This window comes from Coenobita brevimanus, chromosome 55 (genome assembly GCF_032717465.1).
Source record: "Coenobita brevimanus isolate Jiangsu-jjx chromosome 55, ASM3271746v2, whole genome shotgun sequence".
In the NCBI taxonomy this organism is placed as follows: Eukaryota; Metazoa; Arthropoda; class Malacostraca; order Decapoda; family Coenobitidae; genus Coenobita; species Coenobita brevimanus.
The window spans coordinates 14,978,571-14,999,714 of NC_137008.1; the positions used below are offsets into that span (position 1 = coordinate 14,978,571).

Consider the following 21,144-nt stretch of genomic DNA (forward strand, 5'->3'; position numbering starts at 1 on the left):
ATTGATGCATCATAGCCAGTAAAAGTAGGGTCAGAGAAGTTAAGAAGCAGAGGGACAACAATTTTAAGTGAAGAAGGAGTGTTTCCCTTAATTATTATTGAACTGAGTGGTTAGAGTTCTCCGTTTTCAGTGAAAGTGAAAAATTCCCTTTACAAAAGAATAAATGAAAGGAGAAGAAAAGTTTTGGTGGGCCTTACAAAGTACTTACACAGTGGAAAGCCTTACAACAATAATGAAGGAGGACTTACAGCATTGGCATCAAAGTCACCCTGCTGGATCCACCAAAAATGATGTTAACAAAAATATTAAATGTAGGATAGGATGATGATTTAACCAGTTGTCATACAATACCTGATAGTGATAATGTTTCAGTCAAAAGTCTCACAAATGACATTTGCAGATAAGCTACAAGCAGCAATTGAACAGGTTCATACTAGAACAGAGGTTCTTAACCTGGGGGGCGCGCCCCCCCACGTGGGCGTGAGTAAATTCTAGAGGGGGCGCGAGCCCGGGGGAAAATAGGAATTTCTCTGATTATTGTTGTAATTCTCTTAACATAAGCATGGCTAATATCGAGATGCTTATGAAGGATATACAAAACATGCTTGGACGGCTTCATGAACAACGAGAAGTAGCAGCAATATTTCTAGATTCACAGCAGAAGGCAAATCTCCATGACAAGTTCCGGTCTGAAGGCTTTCTGCTAACTGTAGCTTGCCTAGTGGACATCTTCGAAGCGCTGAATGCAGTCAGCCTTAAACTACAAGGGAAAGACATCAACATCATCAAGCACCACGACACCATTCGAGCCTTTATGGCCAAACTCGACCTCTGGAAATGTCGAATTCAGGATAGAAATACAGCCAGTTTTAGTAACTTGGATTCTGCTCTCATTCGCAGTTATCTGGATTCTGAGAAAAAAAAATCACTCATCTGACTGATTTGAAAGCAGAATTCATCAGATACATCCCAGATATAGATTAGAAGTGTGAAGCCTGGAAAGTCATTAGGATCCCATTTCAATGTGAAGTAGCTGATGTTTCGGATGAAGTGCAAGAGGATTTTCTTGAATTAAAGTTCAACTCCTCATCTGAGGAAGACTTAAGAGAACTGGATCTTGAGACAAGTACCTTCCTGTTTACCCTCTGATCTCACGTCAAGCTCTTCGGATTCTGACAATGTTTGGATCCATGTATCTACATTTTCCATGCCCGTTGCTGTCAAGACCAAGTACAGGCACCGGGTGAACGTTGAAGGGGACATACGTTGTGGACCCTCTGGCATTCGACCACTCATTCAAGATCTGGTAGCTAAGAAGCAGTGTCAAGTATCTCATTATATTGGTAAGAAAGTAACCTCATTAAATATACTGGTTATATTGTTTGCATAGAATTCGGGCTCAATAACAAGACTAAAAACACCCACTTGTTTCAGTTTTTTCTTAAAATCTGGGAGGATATTTTATCAGTTTGGCTGAAGATGCGAGGGGAGCGTGGAGGGTAGAACCAACTACTAGAGGGGACGTGGTTGCAAAAAGGTTAAGAACCACTGTACTAGAAGGACAAATGATGACAGTAAGTGTAAACATATGGGAAACGAATTTGGTGTGTTTGAAACAACAAGAGAGAACACATAATCTGGAGCAGTTATTTGAAGTCTTCACTTCAGTGCCACCCACATCATTCTCGGCTGAAAGAGTATTCTCGTCTGCATGACTATTCACTGCAAAACTTAGAACAAGACTAAATAACCATAGTGTTGACGGTTTGTGTATTCTTAAAAGCTATTTCATAAATAAGAATGACTAAACTGTGTGTGTGTGTGTGTGTGTGTGTGTGTGTGTGTGTGTGAACAAAAAAGTAAGAGAACACATTCATGTACCCAGGTTCATTAAGAAACTTAGGATCATATCCCCTCATAACACACATATTTCCAGGGAAGAACAAGAATGTGTAGAGTCTTTTCCTGTCTCTTGTAGGCCTACTTTATGCCAAAAAAAAAAAGCACCTTAGTTATGAGAAGAAGTAAGTTCGTTTGTGCATGAGAGTCTTAAAAGATAGGAAAAAAATGCCCAATAGACAGGGTGACGTCTTTTTTATATTATTTCCTTAACCTCAGACAATTTTACTCAGAATAGGAGGGATGGGTCAAGAGAGTGTCGTTGTCGCTGTTGCTTCCCGAGATGCAAGAGGATGTGAACCCAGTGGAGCACAGGAAACCGGTTACTTCAGTCGGTTGCTACCAGAGATCATTGTTGAAGCTGCGTTGACGGGTAGGCTGTATTATGATATTGAGATGCATGGTGTAGGTGTGGGGAGGCGGTGGCTCAATCGGTAGAGTGGTGGCCTGCGGTCCTACTGGACCCAGGTTCAAATCCCCGCTGAGGCACAGAACAGTTTAAGGATTTGAATTTCATGTAAAGCAGACTTTACCGATCTACCAGAAGACCAGCCGACATGTCGTAAAAATACCCCCGCTAATACCAATACACCAGTCCTGTATGAAACAGCCCTAGCATGTATTCAATATGGACGGTGAGTGTTAGCGCCGAAGTGGTGACATGTACAGGTGTATGATATGTAGGAGGACTACTGGGCCTTGGGAGCAGGCTGTGAAGCCTATGCGCAGAGTCGAGCACATAAAAAAAAATATATATCTATATGTTGAAGTGTAGCTGCCTGCATTGCAGAATAGATATACAGACATGTGGGACTGTCTCTGAGCTGTACTGAGTAGAGGAATGTCGTGGCTCCACAGTAGACTGGCTGGTGTATATAGGTCTCATTTGTTCAGGAAGTTTCTTATAAATATATGTCTGATTGCTCTTCTTGAAGGATGCTGTTTGACTAGAGGTTTGGATGGCTGTGGTGGCAATGTGCTTATGCATATGTTTATGAAGTGTAGGACTGGATGGAAGAGGCGGGAGGTTACTGAGACATTATGCTGTGTGTAGTGCTGGAATGTTAGACAGGGTCTCGTTAGAACTTCAAGACCAATTGGCTCTCTCAATGTGAATCCGCATGTATAAAAAGAAGATAATGTTTATCTGTCTTTCTGTCTGCCTTTACGTCTGTCTATTTTTCTGTCTGATTGTCTTTATGGAAATCGAGGGGATGCATATGGAATTTTCCAAACACCTCTAACAGAAGTAAGGTTTTATAGTGAATTTAGATGCGTACATTACAGTTTCTAAAGTAACACCCCTGATGGCCGGAGGAAACATGGTGTCCATTTACCAAAGAGTTTGAACATCAATGGCGGTATTAACTACAACACGTTCGATCCTTGGGCGGATTGGTGGGGTGGGCAGGATTGAGTGGATGGGTGGGTGTAGAGGACAGGGTGGATGAGATGGGTGGATGGGATGGGTGAGTAGGTTGGGTGGAGTGGGTGGGCAGGGTTGGGTGGATTTGGTGGGGTAGCGTTGAGTGAGTGGGCAAGATCGGTGGATAAGTGGCTGAGTGGATGAGCAAGGTGGGTGGGAAGGTGGGTGGGTGGATGGGTAGGGTAGGTGAATGGGTGGGTGGATGGGTGGGTGGTTGGGTGGGTTAGCAGGGTAAGTGTGAAAGGTTGGTGGGTGGGTGCATAGTGAATAAACAATCGTAGGTCCATGGTTGGAATAGGTCCATTGGCTATATGCTCATAGCCCTGAGAAGTGGGCTCAAGGAGGAGCATTGCTAGTGCGTGAAATCGGAACCCACGGGTCTTTTCCCACAGGGAGAGTGGTCATCGAGGGTCCCAAGCAATGCCAGTATGCAGGCTCATAGTGTTTTACCTGGCTAACACCGGGTACTCTTGCTGGTAATATCACATAGTTGAGGTAATAGTGAAAAAAGGATGTCATCATCAAAAGTGTTTAAAGAACTGAGGAATGAGTAATCTAAGCAGCGTAATGAGTGATCTGGAAGGGTGGGTGTTGAGTAAATCAGTGCATAATTTGGTCAATAATAAAGTGACACGAATGGCTATGTGGCGACAAAGGAAAAATGCATATCGGTAGACGCAAGGAGATAAATGCACACGCAGAGAAGTGTGACTGAATGAAAAGACAAGATAATGAAGCTGAGACGTATGGCTACCGATATCACGAAAGAATAAGGCGGGTAAATAATGATTATTGAGAACAGGAAGGCCAAACCTAACAACTGGTTCCTGCAAAGGTCCATTCATTCCCCTGAATACGACTTGCAACAGTTAGATTTACAAGTAACTCTCCAACCGCTACCTGAACAGGGACAGCGTGGAAAGAACTTTGTTTTAACAGTCTAATCGTTCCGAGAATCGAATTAGAGATCTTCCAGTTTCGAGTACAGCGTGTTAACAAATGCATTATCTGCTCTTAAAGATGAAGGCCTAAGAAATACAGCTGAGAGTTAGCGGTGTTATGAGTGTTGTCGTTGCGGGTAGTTGTGGCGGAGGGGTGTAGTAGTGAGATAAGAGTGGAGTACAACGTGGTTACTAGTGAGGTGGAATTATTTTCATCGTAAGATTACCTTAGATAAGATGGGGGAGGTGGAACGTGTGTGCAAGATTTTCATTGAAGAAATCTATGTAGCATATGAGGTGGTGTGTGGGGATGCAATAAACAGCATGGTGGAATGAAGAGATGACGCAATCTATGGCACAAAAGAAGAAAGCATAGAGTGAGTGGATGAGAAGCAGAGGCATTGAAGAAGTTGAGAGACGGGAGAGAGAGGTACAGTATATGTAGTGGGGAAGAGAGAGGCGAAAAAATTAGTAGGAGAGAGTAAGAAGAGAGTGGATGAGGAATTTGGAAGGAATTTGAGTGTAAATTGGAGGAAATATAACAAAATGTTCTGCAAGGAGGTAAAGAGACTTAGACAGGGTGTTAATGAAGTTAGAAGGGGTGTGAAAGTTAAAAATGGAAAATTGATTGTGGAGAAGGGTGAAAAAGTGAGCAGATATAACAGAGAACACATTAAACTGTTAAACATAGAGAATGAAAATAATGTGAGTATTAGTGGCTGGGAAATGGCTGGGAAGAGGGTGGTGTGAAGGAAAGAAGAGATCAGTAGGATGCAAGTGATGGAAGCAATGAAGAAAGTTAAAATGAGGAAAGCCTCAGGAATTGATTGGAGTGTGTGTAGAAATGCTGATGTATGGAGGAGAGAGTGTAGTGAAATAGATATGGAAGATGTGCAGATTGGCCTGTGAGAAAGATAGATTCCCGGAGAACTGGATGTCAGGTATACTTATTTCTCTATACAAAGGTAATGGAAAAATAAGGTGTATGGTAATCATAGTGGTATTTGTCTTCTTATTGTTATAGGCAGTGTATATGGAAGGATACTTATTGACAGAGTTAGGTAAATAACAGAGGAATTTGTTGAAGAAGAACAGGAAGGTTTGAGGAAGGAAACAGGTTTTCTAGATCAGATATTCATCCTTGGGTCTTTGGTGGAAAAGATTCTAGAGAAGGAAAAAAAGTTGCATGTGGCCGTCATAGATTTGGAGAAAGCATATGACAGAGTGAATAGACAAGGAATGTGGAAAATATAAAAAATCCATGAAGTAAAAGGAAAGTTATTGAATGAAGGAGAGAGAATGTATGAGGATGCTAAGGCTGCAGGTCGTGTGGATAGTGGAGAGAATTTTTCTATCTGAATGTTGGGCTGAAACAGGGATGTGTCATATCTCCATGGTTGTTCAATTTGTAAATGGATGAAGTTATAAATGAGATAAAAAGTAGAGTAGTGGATGTTGGAGTGGCCCTAACCATTGACGCTCATTCCCAAATAACCCACTTTCGGCTGGAAATATATATATATATATATATATATATATATATATATATATATATATATATATATATATTAGCTTGAATAAAATGTTAATTGTTCCAACCATGAAAGGGCAAAAATGATACAGTACAAGCTTTAACATTATGAAGCACCGATGCCACACTTTCATCTGTGTGGAAATGATTGGCAGGACTACCAGGTAAGGTATTTGGTGACAAGGCAGGGAGTGGGTAGTACAGCGTTTGAAGACCAGTGTTGTAGTTCGGTTGTTATTGTCAAGGGAAACATTAAGATCGGAGTTCTTTTTAATGACAACGTACGTAAGTGAACAGTCATTACTTTTAAGCACATTCTACTTTTCTACTTAGGGGAAAAAAATCTCCGTTAAGTGTATTGTCTCAATTTCTCTGATGCTCCCCTGAACGTCATCCATCTTCACAACTGGCAGTGTTAACAAGTAATTAATGATGTTTCATCATCCCTTTCATCTTTTACATTCCTTTTTATTTCTGTTTTCTTATATGTGAAAATCCCCCCTTTTTTTTTAGAAATCATCATAAAACGTTCTGGTTAGCTTAAAAGTTGGCAGTGGTTCATTCCTATAAGAAATCTGATTATGTTTTCTCTCAGACCACTAACAATCGTATTCCCTTTACATTTCCTGTGTTTAGTTTCTAGCCCCGTAATTATGCCGCTTACTTTTGATATTCATGTTTTTAAACTTATTAGAAAAAGTAAAAGACATTTTGTCGGGAAATTTATCTGTCTATCTATCTGTCTGTCTACAGCTATAGACTTGGAGCTTGGAAATCGCAGACGTAATAGGAAAAGGATCACCAGGCAGAACACAAACATCGTGGCGAATTTAGAGTCTTTATTTGCTGACGTTTCGGAAAATACTTATTCCATCTTCAGAGCAAAATCTACAATCGAGAAATATACACAGTTAAGATTTTTTTTAGACTAAAAACATGAAAGTACCAAAATACGGAGTCCGTAAAAATATCGTGTTCGTAAACCAATAAGTAATAATATCTAAAATGAATGGCGTAGGAGTAAGGAAGCAAAACGTATCTGTAAAACAGTAAGTGCAATACTGTAAAAAACTTACCTAGTGTGGAAAACAAAACAGTCCACAGGAAGGCATGTCACTGATCGAAGGGTTAAAACGATATTGGTACAAAACTTCCATATTGGGAAGGTCCCTGTCATTGCTGCTGCCACCAAGAACTGTAAGTTGGAATGAGAGAAAGGATGGTCGTGTTGTTGTGAGTGGTCCCGTATTGCTGAGTGTTATGGATTGATGATTAACTGGCCTTTTCGAACTGAACGACCTAAGTGTTTATGGATTCGTGTCTTTAGGTGTCTTTTTGTTTAACCTATATATTTGCCGCCCTACAGCTGGCACACGTGAAGAGGTAAACAACGGATGCTTGTAAGTGTGAGGGAATGGTGTCTTTTACCTTGAAAAATCTCTGGATAGTTTTTTGGGTTTTAAATACAACTCTAAGTGACACTTGTGGGAAGTGTTCAGCTAGAAGTTTTTTAAGTTTGTTCCTCAGTGTGAAGCTAAGGGGTCCCGTGTATGTTATGGGAAAGTATATAATATTTTTCGAAACAGTGATGACTTGGACCTTTGAAGCAGTAAAAATTTTATTAAGGGTCTTACCAATGTACGTTTTGGTGAATCTTTTGGGGAAGCCATTTTTAAACAACAAATTTTTAAGAAAATTAAGTTCCTTATCAAGGTGAAAATAATTCGAGCATAACTCATAATCTCTGTGGGTGACAGTGCTGACTAGATTACGTTTATAGCTCAATGGGAGGAATGAGGAAAATTTCATGCATAATCCAGTGAAGGTTGCCTTCCTGTATAAGGTAGTTTCAAAACTATTGTCCCTACGGAGAATATTTATATCTAAAAATGATAATCTGTTATTACTTTCTAGGTCACAGGTGAACTTGATGTTGCCATGCTGAGAATTCAAATAACTAAGAAACAACGGGACATGATCAGTAGATCTAAAAACCAAAAAGGTGTCATCAACATAACGGCGATAAAACAAGGGTTTAAAATCAATAGGACACTCAGCAAGCCAACGCTCTTCGTGGTAGCACGAGAAAGCACTGGCTGGCGTAGGTCCTAAAGGTGATCCCATGGCAACACCATCGCATTGTTTATATGCTTTATTGTCAAATAAAAATAAACTGTCATTAGTTGCCAGTTCCAGAAGTTTCTTAAACTGAGTAGAATAAAATCCATTACTGTTATGAGTACTGGAGAATAAACAATCCAAACAAACGTTGATAGTTTCAGCGACAGGAATGTTCGTAAATAGAGACTTGATATCGAAACTGGCCATAACACAGTCACCGAAGGATTTATTTATCAGCTCTTTAGTAAAACTAAAAGAATCTTTCACAGTATACTCATTGGTGGTAATGGGTGATAGCAATGGGACAAGGAATTTTGATATGCCGTAATTACACACACCGATGGCAGAGAGGATGGGACGTAAAGGGACACCTTTATGAATCTTGGGAGGGCCATAAAGTATGCCAGGTTTTGAACACTTACATACAGTTGTGAAACAACAGTCACTAATGATGCTCTTACTCTTAAGTGTGTGTAAAAATCTTTTTATTTTATCTTCACACCTGAGTATTATTGTGAATAAGTCTTCCATTACAGGCACAGATTTTGTACGATCACCTAAAATATCTAACATCTTCTACAAATACGAAGCTTTGTTTAATAGTACCACACCATTGCCTTTGTTCGGTTTTGTAATAATAACTTTTTTGTTCTGAGATAACGATTTTAAAGCATAAAATTCATCCTTGGAAAGTGCTTGTTTGAGTTTATAAGGATTATATGAGTAGTAAGACCAAAAAGTTAGGTGACGTAGAGAATTGATAAAATATTGCAGGCCTTTAGAAGTTGGATCATAAAAGTTAAGTGTGGATAATATCTTACAGTTCTTGGTGGTAGCAGTAATGACACGGACCTTCCCATTATGGAAACTTTGTACCAATATCGTTTTAACTCTTCGATCAGTGACATGCCTTCCTGTGAACTGTTTTGTTTTCCACACTAGGTAAGTTTTTTACAGAACTGCACTTACTGTTTTGCAGATACATTTTGCTTCCTTACTCCTACCCCATTCATTTTAGATTTTATTACTTATTGGTTTACGAACACGGTATTTTTACTGACTCCGTTTTTTGGTACTTTCATGTTTTTAGTCGTGTTTTGATCGTTATAACATATAAAAATCTTAACTGTGTATATTTTCGATTGTAGATTTTGCTATGAAGATGGAATAAGTATTTCCCAAAACGACAGCATATAAAGACTCTAACTTCGCCACGATGTTTGTGTTCTACCTGGTGATCCTTTTCCCATCTATCTATCTATCTATCTATCTATATATTTTGTGTGTGTGTGTGTGTGTGTGTGTGTGTGTGTGTTTGCGAATACATGTAGAACTTTTAATCTCCATTACTCTCTCCGTGTCTTCCACTCCCCCCACACTTCGACGGAGACAACCATAATCTCCCTAGTTAGTGGTGGGGCCAAGTCAGATCATCCATCATTGTTACCTCCATTCACCTTGCTAATGGTCTGCCAGACCTTGTTTGGATAACCTTTTTCGTCGGTCGCTATAATGGATTTCACAGGAAGTCATTAATTTGAAGCTTTAAGATATGCTCTACAGAACTGGAGCGCCAAGTATCATTTACTAGGGTTTGGTGGTGGAGATGAGAGGGTTCAAGGTGTGTGGAAACTTGAGTAAGTAAGGCATGCATTCGTGTAATGGTGTGGGTGAAAGGGACTGAGAGTGTGTAAAGCAGAGGGTAGGTATGGGATTCAGTTACGTACTGATGTGGGTGAAAGAGAATGACGGTATGTAGAGGAAAGAGTAGCTATGGTGAGCAATTGTGTAGCTGTGAACTTGACAGGGGCTGAGGGTGCACCGAAGAGAATGTTGGTATTTAGTGCAATTGTTCAGTGGTGTAGGCGACAGGGGTTGGGTGTGTGAAGAGGAGAGTGTATGTATAATGTGCCGTTGTGTTGTACTGGGGATGAGAGGGGTTGAGGGTGTATACAGAAGAGGGTATGTATTGTGAGTAGTTGTGGGAGGTGAGAGGTGTTGAGGGTGTGTAGAGGAGAGAGTTTTTTTTCTATTATGCAGAGAAGAATGAACCAAAGGCCAAAAGCCCGTAAGATTGATCCCTCCCAGAAAAAAAAAGAACAGAGAGCCAAATTCAAGATCTGTTCCCTTCGAGGTGCTTGGACACACTGCATTTGAAAGATTGGAGGTCATAGGCAGTAGGATATACAGACAGAAGAAGACAGTTCCAGAGTTGACCAACTGCATACATGAAGGAATAGGAGTAACGGTTAACTCTTGCATTAGTGAGCTGGACAGAACAAGGATGAGAGTTTGTTGCTAGACGGATGCTACACGCTCACCGTAGTGGGGGAGCGATGCAAGCGAACAGTGCTAACAAGCAGTGACCATTTAAGTACTGATAGAAAAGATATAATGATGCAACAGTATGGCGAAGAAACTAAGTTGAAGAGAGTCAGAAAGAGAAAGAGAGTTGATGAGACGAAAAGCCACTGACTCCACCTTGTTAAAAAGAGCAGTGTGGCGGAAGCCTCCCCACACATGAGAATTGTACTCTACACGGGGGCGAATAAGACCCGTGTATAAAGTCAACAAATGTGCAGGGATAAAGAAGACACTCACTCGTCTTAGCACACATAATCTCTTGGGAGCAAATTAAACAAGAAAGGTAATATGATCTTTCCAAGATAAATCTTGACAGAAAGAAATCCCAAGTATTTTTGAAGATGAAGCAGGATTGATTTGGGTGTTGTTAAAAAAACTGAGGATACTACTCAGGACAATTTTGATGGGTTGAAAAATTTAGGAACTGAGTTTTATAAGCACTAAAAACAACAAGATTACTTTTACCCTAATCACATATTCGTGCCAAGTCAGACATTAGGTGTGCCATAGCCTCTTGCTATGTTTGTTGAAGTACCGGTAACTGCTGAGACAGACGGTGCGGGAAGCAAATGGAAAGGTGAAGGGTGCAGTCATCAGTGTATGAGTGGATAGGGTTAAATGTGCAGATTAGAATATCAGTGATGAATAGACGGGCGTTGGTGAGAGGACAGAACCCTGATGGACATCACTATTGGTAGCTCTAGGAGAAGAAAGGTGGCCGTCTACAACAGCCACTTTTGTACGACGAGAAAGGAAGCTAGAGATGAAGGCACAGATAGTCGGATAGGAACAATAAGATGGCAGTTTGGAAATTAAAGATTAATTCCTGACTCGATTCAAAGCCTTTGATATGTCAAGTGCAATGACAAAGTTTTCGCTAAAATCCCATAAAGAGGATGACCAGGAGTCTGAAAGGAAGGTGAGAAGATCGCCCGTGGAGCATCCCTGGTGGAATCCATTCTGATGATCGGAAAGACGGTTGTGATAGGAAAGGAACTTTACAATTATTTTGTTAAAAATAGATTCAAAAACTTGAAATACACGATCTTCTAACAACTGAGCGATGGTTAGAGGGATAGGAATGGTCACTCTTCTTTGGGACAGGCTGTATGAAAGCAAACTTCCAGCAAGAAGGAAAGGTACAAGTTGATTGACAAAGGCGAGTTTGCCTAGGCAGGGTGTAAGCAAAGGAACACAGTCCTTGAGGACAACAGGAGGGACCCAATCAGTTCCAAATGCCTTGTTAGTATTGAGTCCAGCGATGGCAGAAAATAGAAAACTTAATATCAGCCATGAGAAAATGAAAGGGGGAAGTGATGGAAGGACAACACCGGAATCATGTAAGGAGGAATTGGAGGAGAAAGTCTGAGTGAAGAGTTCTGCTTTATCAGTAGAAGAAACAGCTGGAGCACCATCAGGGTGGAAAAATTTTTCTATTAAGAACAGACTCAAAAACTTTCGAGATACAGGATGTTAAAGCAATTTAACGATAGTTAGAGGGTTGGGAATGGTCACTTTTCTTTGGGACTGGCTGAATGAGAGCAAACTTCCAGCAAGAAGAAGAGGTACAAATTGACAGACAAATGCGAAAGAGTTTGCCTAGGCAGGGTGTAAGCACAGAAGCACAGTTCTTGAGAACAACAGGAGGGACTCCATCAGGCCCATATGCCTTATTAGTATTGAGGCCTGTCATGGCAGAAAATACATCAGCTGAAGAACTTTTAATGTCAGCCATGAGGAAGTCAGAGGGGGGAAGTGATGGAGGAACAGCACCGGGATCGTCTAAGGTGGAATTGGAGGAGAAAGTCTGAATCAGTAGAAAAAATAGCTACAGAGCCATCAGAGTAGAAAAGAGGAGGGAAAGATGATGAGGTAAAGTTGTTAGAAAGGTTTTAGGCAAGGTGCCAAAAGAAGAAGGAAGAATTTTAGTTGGAGAGTTCAGAGCATTTAGTACAGTGGTTCTTAAACTTTCTCGAGCTGCGGACCCCCTTTTTTTTTTTTTTTTTTTTAATAATCATGTGGTGAACCCTTAATTATGAGTAGATTTCCCTCCTACCCTACCTCTTGAGTTTAAAGGTGTTTGTAGGTTGTAATATACTAAAATTGTTACTGAATTATCTATTAATGACTTAACCCAAACATAACTGTTCAAATTTTACTTCACATGTCATAACATTATTCAATTTATAATTTATTACATGTTTTATCTTATACTCAAATTAGCCTGCAGACCCCTTGGAAAGTTTCACGGACCCCTGGGGGTCCGCGGACCACACTTTAAGAAACACTGATTTAGTATGAATGAAATTATTTTTGGCAGAGTGAAGAACAAACTTGGCATGATTCCGGGCAGAAGTATAAGAGATGAGACTCGGGTGGACTGGCTCCAGCACCTATTGTAGGCCCCCTCCTTGTTATGGACAGCATTAGAACAAGCGTGATTAAACCATTTTGTGTGTGTGTGTGTGTGTGTGTGTGTGTGTGTGTGTGTGTGTGTGTGTGTGTGTGTGTGTGTGTGTGTGTGTGTGTGTGTGTGTTAGTCACGGGATAAAAGAGAGGAATGTATGATTCCATGCCCGAGAGAATGTCCCCCATAATGCACGAGGAACAGTCAGATGGCTCTTGGCCATGGAAGCAATAATCATTCCAGGGAAAATCAAAGAAGTACTGCCTGTGGGCCTCCCAATCAGTGGCTGCAAAGTACCATAGCCACCGCTTCTTGGAATGGTCCATAAGCCTTGCTAGAGCGATTGGACAGGTTTAGGTCACAAGGTTGTGATCGGAGGAGCCCAACAGAGAGAAAAGATTAACAGCATATGCAGAAGGATTAGTTATAAGGAAGAGGCTAAGTATATTGGAACTCACTCCAAGGCAGTCAGGGTTCTGGGTAGGGTGTTGTGGAAGCTGCTTGAGGACATAAATGATAGAAAGGATGTAGGCTTGTTCTCCAGGTGTATCAATGAAAGGCGAGGAGAATCAGAGGTGGTGTTGAACATTGAAGTCATCTACTGTAGAATGAAAATTTCAGAGGGAGGAATTGATAGAATGTGTTCCATCTCAGAAGTAAGGTAGTTGAAATTTTTTTAAAGAAAGTAGAATTAGGAAATATATAAAAAGAACAGATATTTTAAATCAGAGAATGACAGAATAGCCGAAGCCATAGAGTAAGGAATTCAGAAGATTCATATTCTAGGACACAAGAGCATGATACGTTGTTGTGTACATATACATAACAGCCACCTTTGGGTTTGAAATGAGTACAGAGAATGTTGGAGGCTACAGAGAAGGGTGTGCTATCAATCGTCTCAGACAGTTGAGTCTCAGTGAGGAAGAGATGAGGTTTAAAGGAGGAGAGATGGTGTTCAACATGGAGAAAGTTAAATGAAGGGCTGCGAATGTTGCAGAAATGAAGAACTGATTCAGACAGTGGTTCCAGGCATCCCGTTTGGTCGTCACCGGGAGAAGGGCGGATGGTGATAGGTTTTATGGTTCCCCCCCTCCCCAGGGATCCCTGGGCTTGGTGTTGAAATGCCATTTTTAACATATTTTTAATAGGAAGAGTAGTGTGTAATTTGCATGTAGCTTGGTGCTGACAGTTAACCCAAGGCGTCCTGTCGACGTATGGATACGTTGCAACATTTTGCATTTGCCAGTCCTGACGATGTACTGGTATGTTGCTCAATTGCAAGGTTCATAATTTGCACAAATATAAATTTTTGCGGGTAATTTTTCGTACGTTTACACGGGACACCTTCCTCTATTCCTCTACAAGATGCCAAGCAGGGACAATGCCTTGCACCGCATAACCCCCCCCCCCTGCACGCCATTGTCTCGGTAATTCATCTGTTACCAGTGACCTGGCCAATAAAGACATTCAGGGCCTGAGTGATTCCCCAATCGATGACAATGTGGAGGACAAACTTACACAGCATTAGAGGAAGAAACAGTCAGAAATGATGATCAGGTAATGTGGCAAAAAAAGGTCAGGTATGGTGCTGAGTTAGTGAGTGAAACAATGCTTAAATGCCTATATTACTGTTTGAAAACTAATATACTCTCGTACTACATATAATTTCTTACCAAGTAAATAAATAAATACCATTTATGAGTGGTGTGAAATAGTTACCCTCCCATAGAACTCGTTTTCTTTGGTGCCAGCCTGTTAGAAAACCCAGTCAGGTAAGGAGGTACTGCTACCTGTATCGAGTATTTTAAACCTCAGATGAGCGATTTCTCTATGAATTTTCGATGCTTCTCACCAAAAGCAGAGGTTATAGCCAAAAAAAAAAGATTTTGAAAATACCTCGGGATTGGGGGGTGTCGGAGGTGCGAAATAGCTCGGGACGTGACGAGTTAAAGCAACTTGTATTGGAGAGCATACTGGCTTACTCTTTGTGTTACAGAAAAACTGATAAAGTTCAGGAAAGAGGGATGATCAGCGGCTGATGAAACGGGAGCTCCAGCTCTCCCTGCCATCAACTTTCCATCCACCTTGTGAGTACCGCCCTGTTCAGCTGGTGTATAGTGTGCAGTTGTGTAGTGAAGGGGCTGGAAAGGGTTTAGGGTGTGTGAAGGAAAGGGTATGTGTGGTATGCATTTGCATAGTGGTGGAAGTGAGATGGGTTGAGGGTGTGTAGAGGAAGGGGCATGCATTGTGTGCAGTACCGTAGAGGTGGGTGTGAGAGGGGTTGAGTATGTGAAGTGGAGACGATATGTAATTGTGTAGTGGTGGGATTGAGAGGGGTTGAGGGTGTGTAGAGGAGAAGGCATGTATAGTTTGCAGTTGTGTCTCCCAGCGTGCATAGTACAAAGACAATAACTGGGGAGCAGATAATTGTATATTACCAAGAGATTCGAGGCAAGAGAATAATACTGATGTGAAATGATTGGATAATTTTTCATTACTGCATCAGTGTATTTATTTCAGATTGGAGTAAGAAGTAATTTGCTCGTAGATGATTCAAGCTCATGCATGATTCATTATCCACTTTTTACATCTCCAAAGAGATGTGCCGTAGGAAAAAAATAAAGCAAAACTAGAAAGCGTTCAGAGAGAGCACACCTCCTCTAATGCCACTCCTATTAAAAAGGATCCGGATCCGGATTCGTGGATATAGGATCCGGATCTGTATCCACCCCAAAATTTAATCAATTCTTTCTTGGTCCATGTCCCACTGTTCCACAAAGTTTCATTGAAAATCACTGAAAACTTTTAGAGATATTGTGTGGGATACTCTGGATCCGGATCCAGATCCGCCTCCAAATTTAATAATTTCTTCCTTTACCCATGGCCCACCCTTCCACAAAATTTGATCAACATCCGATCATAACTTCTTTAGTAATCCCGGATCTGGATCCGTTTCCGGATCCTCCCAAAATTTAATCACATTTTTCATTGTCCATGGCCCACCTTTCCACAAAAATTCATTGAAATTCATTGAGAACTTTTGGAGATATTGTTCCGGATACTCCGGATCCGGATCCACCTCAATATCTAATAATTTCTTTCTTGGCCCAAGGACCACGCTTCCACAAAATTTCAATAAAATCCGTTCATAACTAATTTAGTAATCCTGCTAACAGCCAGACAAATAAACCAATGCAGGTTAAAACATAACCTCCATGGCAGATGTAACTAGAACAGTACTCAGACAGTGCCTACCTCCGTCAATGCCGGATTCGGATCCGCCCCCAAATTTAATCCATTCTTTCTTGACCTATGGTCCACCCTTCCACAAAATCTCACTCAGATTCATTGAGAACTTTCGGAGATACTGTGCGGTAGGACCCGTATCCGGATCCGGATCCACCCCAAATAAATAATTCTTTCTTGGCCCATGGCCCCAACTTCCACAAAATTTCATTGAGATTCATTGAGAACATTTGGAGTTATGGTGCGGTAGGATCCTGATCCGGATCCGGATCCGCCCCAAAATCTAACGAGTTCTTTCTTATTCCATGGCCCAGCCTTCCACAAAATTTCATTGAAATTAATTGAGAACTTTTGGAGATTCTTTGCGGTAGGATCCTCATCGGGATCTGCCCCCAAATTTAATCAATTGTTCCTTGGCCCATGGCTCACCCTTCTACAAAATTTACTTGAAATTCATAGAGAACTTTTGGACATATGGTGTGAATAAACAAACAAATCCAGATCACAACTAAAATCTAGTCGATTGTTCATTGGGCCATATCCTATCCCTCCGAGTATTTTCAGGAAAATCTGTTCATAATTTTTTGAGTAATCCTATTAACAGACAAACAAACAAACAAACAAATGCAGGGTAAAACATATACCTCCTGGCGAAAGTAAATAATGTTATGTTGCAAGTTGCTGTCGTTATTAGTATCATGTGTTGTGAATATGAAGCTATTTGTGGGTGACTGAACGTGTAAAACTAAGCAGCACCCCGTGTAACTTGAAAACCCAATATGTTTTGTTTGATGCGCTACCATTATTGTCAAAGGACGCTAAATGACAACCATGACGAGAGAGGAGATATACTGTGATTCTCTTGCTGGGAACAGCTCGAGTATTCTATCCTTGTTAGCATCATATTATTTCTTTCATCTGAACGAGTCACAAGAATCTAAAAGTGCCATAACTGTCCCAGTTCCTCATATTATATTAGTGATAACTTGAGTATTCTATACTTATCATCAGATGACATGTACTTGGGTGAGAATGAATTATAGGACACCGAGTGTTAACATGATTAAACCGTAAACGGAAAGTGTATGGACGTGTATGGAATGACAAATGCTTCAGTGTTACAATAAATATTAAAAAAAATAAAATAAATCTGCTCTTCTTAGTCTGCCCAACAATAACACTGTGTAACACAAAATTTGTCCAGGAGTTAAAATTATTATTTTCTGATTTTTTAGGGCAAAAATAAGAATGAGCAGTCAACAAGTTCAGACTTTGGTTCTGAGTTCTCGAGATCGATTTATTGATTTTTTGCCATTATTGCTTATTAATTTAATTTTTCTTTCACACTATCTGCTTTTAAATCAAATGAATCCTGTTAGGTATAATTTTAATTGATGTGAACACTACTATTATCATAAATCAGTGATGAAAAATGAATTTTTTCAGGGCCCGTCTTAAGAAGTGAAATTAAAAAGAAGGAAACTAGTAGATTATAATTATGTATTATATATTAACCCGCCCCGTCCTGACCACTTTTTGACCACTGGTACCCCCCAATCCCGACCATTTTTCGATCCTTTTTTTTTTTGCTAAAACTTTCGCTTTTGGTGAGAAACATCGAAAATTCATAGAGAAATCGCTCACCTGAGGTTTAAAATACTCATTACAGGTAGGAGAGCCTCCTTACCTTACTGGGTTTTCTATCAGGCTGGCACCAAAGAAAACGAGTTCTATGGGAGGATAACTATTTCACACCACTCATAAACGGTATTTATTTATTTACTGTTACGAATTTATATGTAGTACAAGAGTATATTGGTTTTCAAGCAGTAATATAGGCATTATAAGCATTGTTTCACTCACTAATACCTGACCTTTTTTTGCCACATTACCTGATCATCATTTCTAACTGTTTCTTCCTCTAATGCTATGTAAAGTTTGTCCTCCACATTGTCATTGATTGGGGAATCACTCTGGCCCTGAATTTCGTACCGTGGCATGACATGGCTATACTGGCCAGGTCACTGATAACAGGTGAATTGCTGAGAAAAGGGCATGCAGGGGGGGGAGGAGGTCATGCTGGGTAAGGCATTGTCTCTGCCTGGCATCTTGTTGAGGAAGGTGTCCCGTGTATACGTACCAAAAATGACTCGCGAAAATTGAAAATTGTGGAAATTATGAACCTTGCAATTGCAGGACGTTGAAGTACGTCCTCGGGATTAGCTGTGACAAAACGTGAGGACGTGGAAGTACGTCCTCGGGACGGCGCGGGTTAATACACAGACAGTGATACAGAGCAGTGATGCAGAGCGTTGATAAAGAGTATTGCTACGGAGAATTGATATAGAATTGATACAAAAATTCTAGCATTATTTATAGTTTAATAAAAAAAAAAGTTTTTCTACGAGATTGGCGATTGTATTTCAGTTCACCCTTATGCAAAAGGTTCCAGATGTAGTCCTCCTTCATACTTTCATTGTACTGTCCCTTGTAGGGTTCCTCGAAAGAGCTGACATCCTGGTGAAATCTTTCACCTTGTTCTTCTGAGTAGTCTCCCATGTTTTCTTGGAACTTATCAAGGTGGGCGTGTAGTACGTGCAGTTTCAGCGACATCCGGCAGCCCATGCTCCAGTACGTGTTCACAAGTTCGTCAACGATTTCCCTGTAGTTCTCTGCCCTGTGGTTTCCGAGGAAACCTTTGACTAGAGAAACGAAGCTTGTCCAAGCTGCCCGCCCAACCTCAGACAGCTTCTCAGGAAAGCTGTCAGAGTTGATAAGTCGCTTCGCCTGAGGGCCCACAAATACTCTTGCTTTGATCTTCGCCTCCGACAACTTCTGGAACAACTGCTGGATGTGCTTGAAGGCCTCACCCTCTGGATCCAGCTGTTTAACAAACTGCTTGATGAGGCCCAGTTTGATGTGCAGGGGTGGCATCAGCACTTTCGTTGGCTCAACCAGCGGCTCTTGCTTCACGTTATGGGCCCCAACCTCATAGCCGGTCCTGAGGGGCCAGTTCCTCTTCTGGTAGTGAAGGGCTGTATTTCGGCTATCCCAGAGGCAGAGACAGCAAGGGAACTTGGTGAAGCCTCCCTGAAGCCCTATTAAGAAGGCCACAATCTTGATATCGCTAATGACCTCCCAGCGAATTGGTCGTACTTCAGTGCACTCAGCAGGATTTTGACATTCTGATACTCTTCTTTCATGTGCAATGAATGAGCCAGAGGAATGGAGGGCCACTGATTTGTGTTGTGCAGTAAAACAGCTTTGAGGCTTCTAGATGAACTGTCGATGAAGAGCAGCCAGTCAGAGGTGTTGCAGGCAATGCCCATAGCATCGAAGAGTCCTCTGATGTCATGGCAGTAGCACAACCCACCTCTAAGAGTGAAGAACACTGAAAAGCCACGATGCTGCTTCCTCTGGGAAGTAATTCGAATGTTGTCGTCCAGTAAGTCCCACTGCTTCAGTCTGGAAATGAGCAGCTCGATGTTGGACTTTCTCAAGGCCATTTCCCTGATGAGGTCGTTGATGTCCTCTTGGTTGGGGTAGTAGGGGCACCTTTCACTGGCCACCCAGCGTCGATGGTGCGCAGCAGATGACACACCTTGGTCCTCCTGAGAATCATCATAGCTTGCTCCTTCTGCTGGACAAGATTGATCTCTCAAGGGAGGCTGTGGCACAGGTAGGTCCATCGCATTATGGGGAACAGGTGATATAGATGACGGAATGTCAGGGTACTCAGTTGGAGGCACATTCTTCCCTTTCTTCGTTTTGTTGGATCCACCATACAGAAATAGCAGTCCGTGAGATGGTCTGAGGGCTCACGCCAGACACGGGGGACAGCGAAATGCATTGCCCTCTTCTCTCCTCTAAACCAACCTTCAAGAGTGCAGCGACAGTAGTCACATATGACAAGCAGTGCCCAACGTTTGTGTTGGTCACCAACTGGCATTCTGAAGTAGGTATAATAGGCTTCCTTTGCACGGGTACAACTGTCCAAGCAGTGTTTTTTAGCCTTCTTTGTGAAGAACTCACCACACACGTAGCAGAAGGAATATGCTGGGTATTTGCAACCACGAGCAGCCATAACAGTAACTTCGTCACACATTAAGCCTTTCAATGTCAGAGAAAATAAAAATAATGGGTCAATTTAGGAAATAATATTCTTATTTCAACAAAATCGATGTACTGACAACAAACCCGAAGTTAAAAATCACTGACAGCTTTTTTCCAGTGTTTTGAAGCATAATGAATCAGAAATAAAGGTTATTGCCCAGAAACAAAGAAAAATTTTGTGTGTGTTACACGATGTAATTAACCACTTAGTCAACTTGAAATGTCCCTGGTAATGTAAAATTCTTATGTAATTCGTTCGCTGTTTTAGTTTTTTTTACACCCTACTTTCCTTATGACAGAATTAGATGATGTATATATTTGGTATGTTTCTCCTACCGTCAGACAAGATTTATTCTCGTATGGAAGGACCAGTATTAGTTATATAACCTCTCCAGCATGATTAAGTATTTCTCATTTAATCAAGTTTCCAAAATGTGATTATATTAATCTTTAGGAAGGATCTCTTCGATTAAAATGGTTATTAAAGGGCATATTTAACCCTATGTTCGCGTCATACAAACGTTCTAGATGATGTATCAGACAAACTGCAATTCAGGTGCAGGACAGATATAAAATATGACTTCAACTAGAACTGCATTATGCACTGTATCTTCAATGAAAAGTTTTATAGATAATATTCATGGAATTCCCAACATTTCCTAAATGCACACGTCACTATAGCTCCATCCATATTGGCACGTTGCCCTTGTTCGATGTCCCAAGACGTACCTCACTCGTTCGTATATTCTTCAAGTGTCGGTTGACGGTTGACAGTGACAGCTAAACGATGACCATTATTCTCGTTCTTTTTTCGGTTGCCTGTCACTCCAGTCCGGCAGGTACTGGCAGCACGACGTTATTGGCAATACCAGTCACTCCTGTACAGCTTGACAACATCAGAGACTCGAGTAAGACAGTCAGGTTTGAGCAGTCCTTCTGCAGCTCATCACAGATCCTCCGTTCATGGCGCTCCTAGTGCCGCCTGTGGTTGTTACTCCTGGCTTCATATCTCCTAACACATCGGAGGGTCTGGCTGTCTGTGGATGAGGGTACGGCAGCAGCAGTACTGAAGTACTTTAACTATGGTCTACCGGGG

The 21,144-nt window shown here is 41.2% G+C and overlaps 1 protein-coding gene across 1 annotated transcript; it reads left to right on the forward strand.

The window, feature by feature from the left end:
* The first annotated feature begins 562 nt into the window (after nt 1–562).
* Nucleotides 563–937, forward strand: LOC145401259 (zinc finger BED domain-containing protein 5-like). Its single transcript, XM_080273590.1, has one exon. The coding sequence runs from the start codon at nt 563–565 to the stop codon at nt 935–937; it is 375 nt and encodes a 124-aa protein (XP_080129716.1).
* The last annotated feature ends 20,207 nt before the right edge of the window (nt 938–21,144 follow it).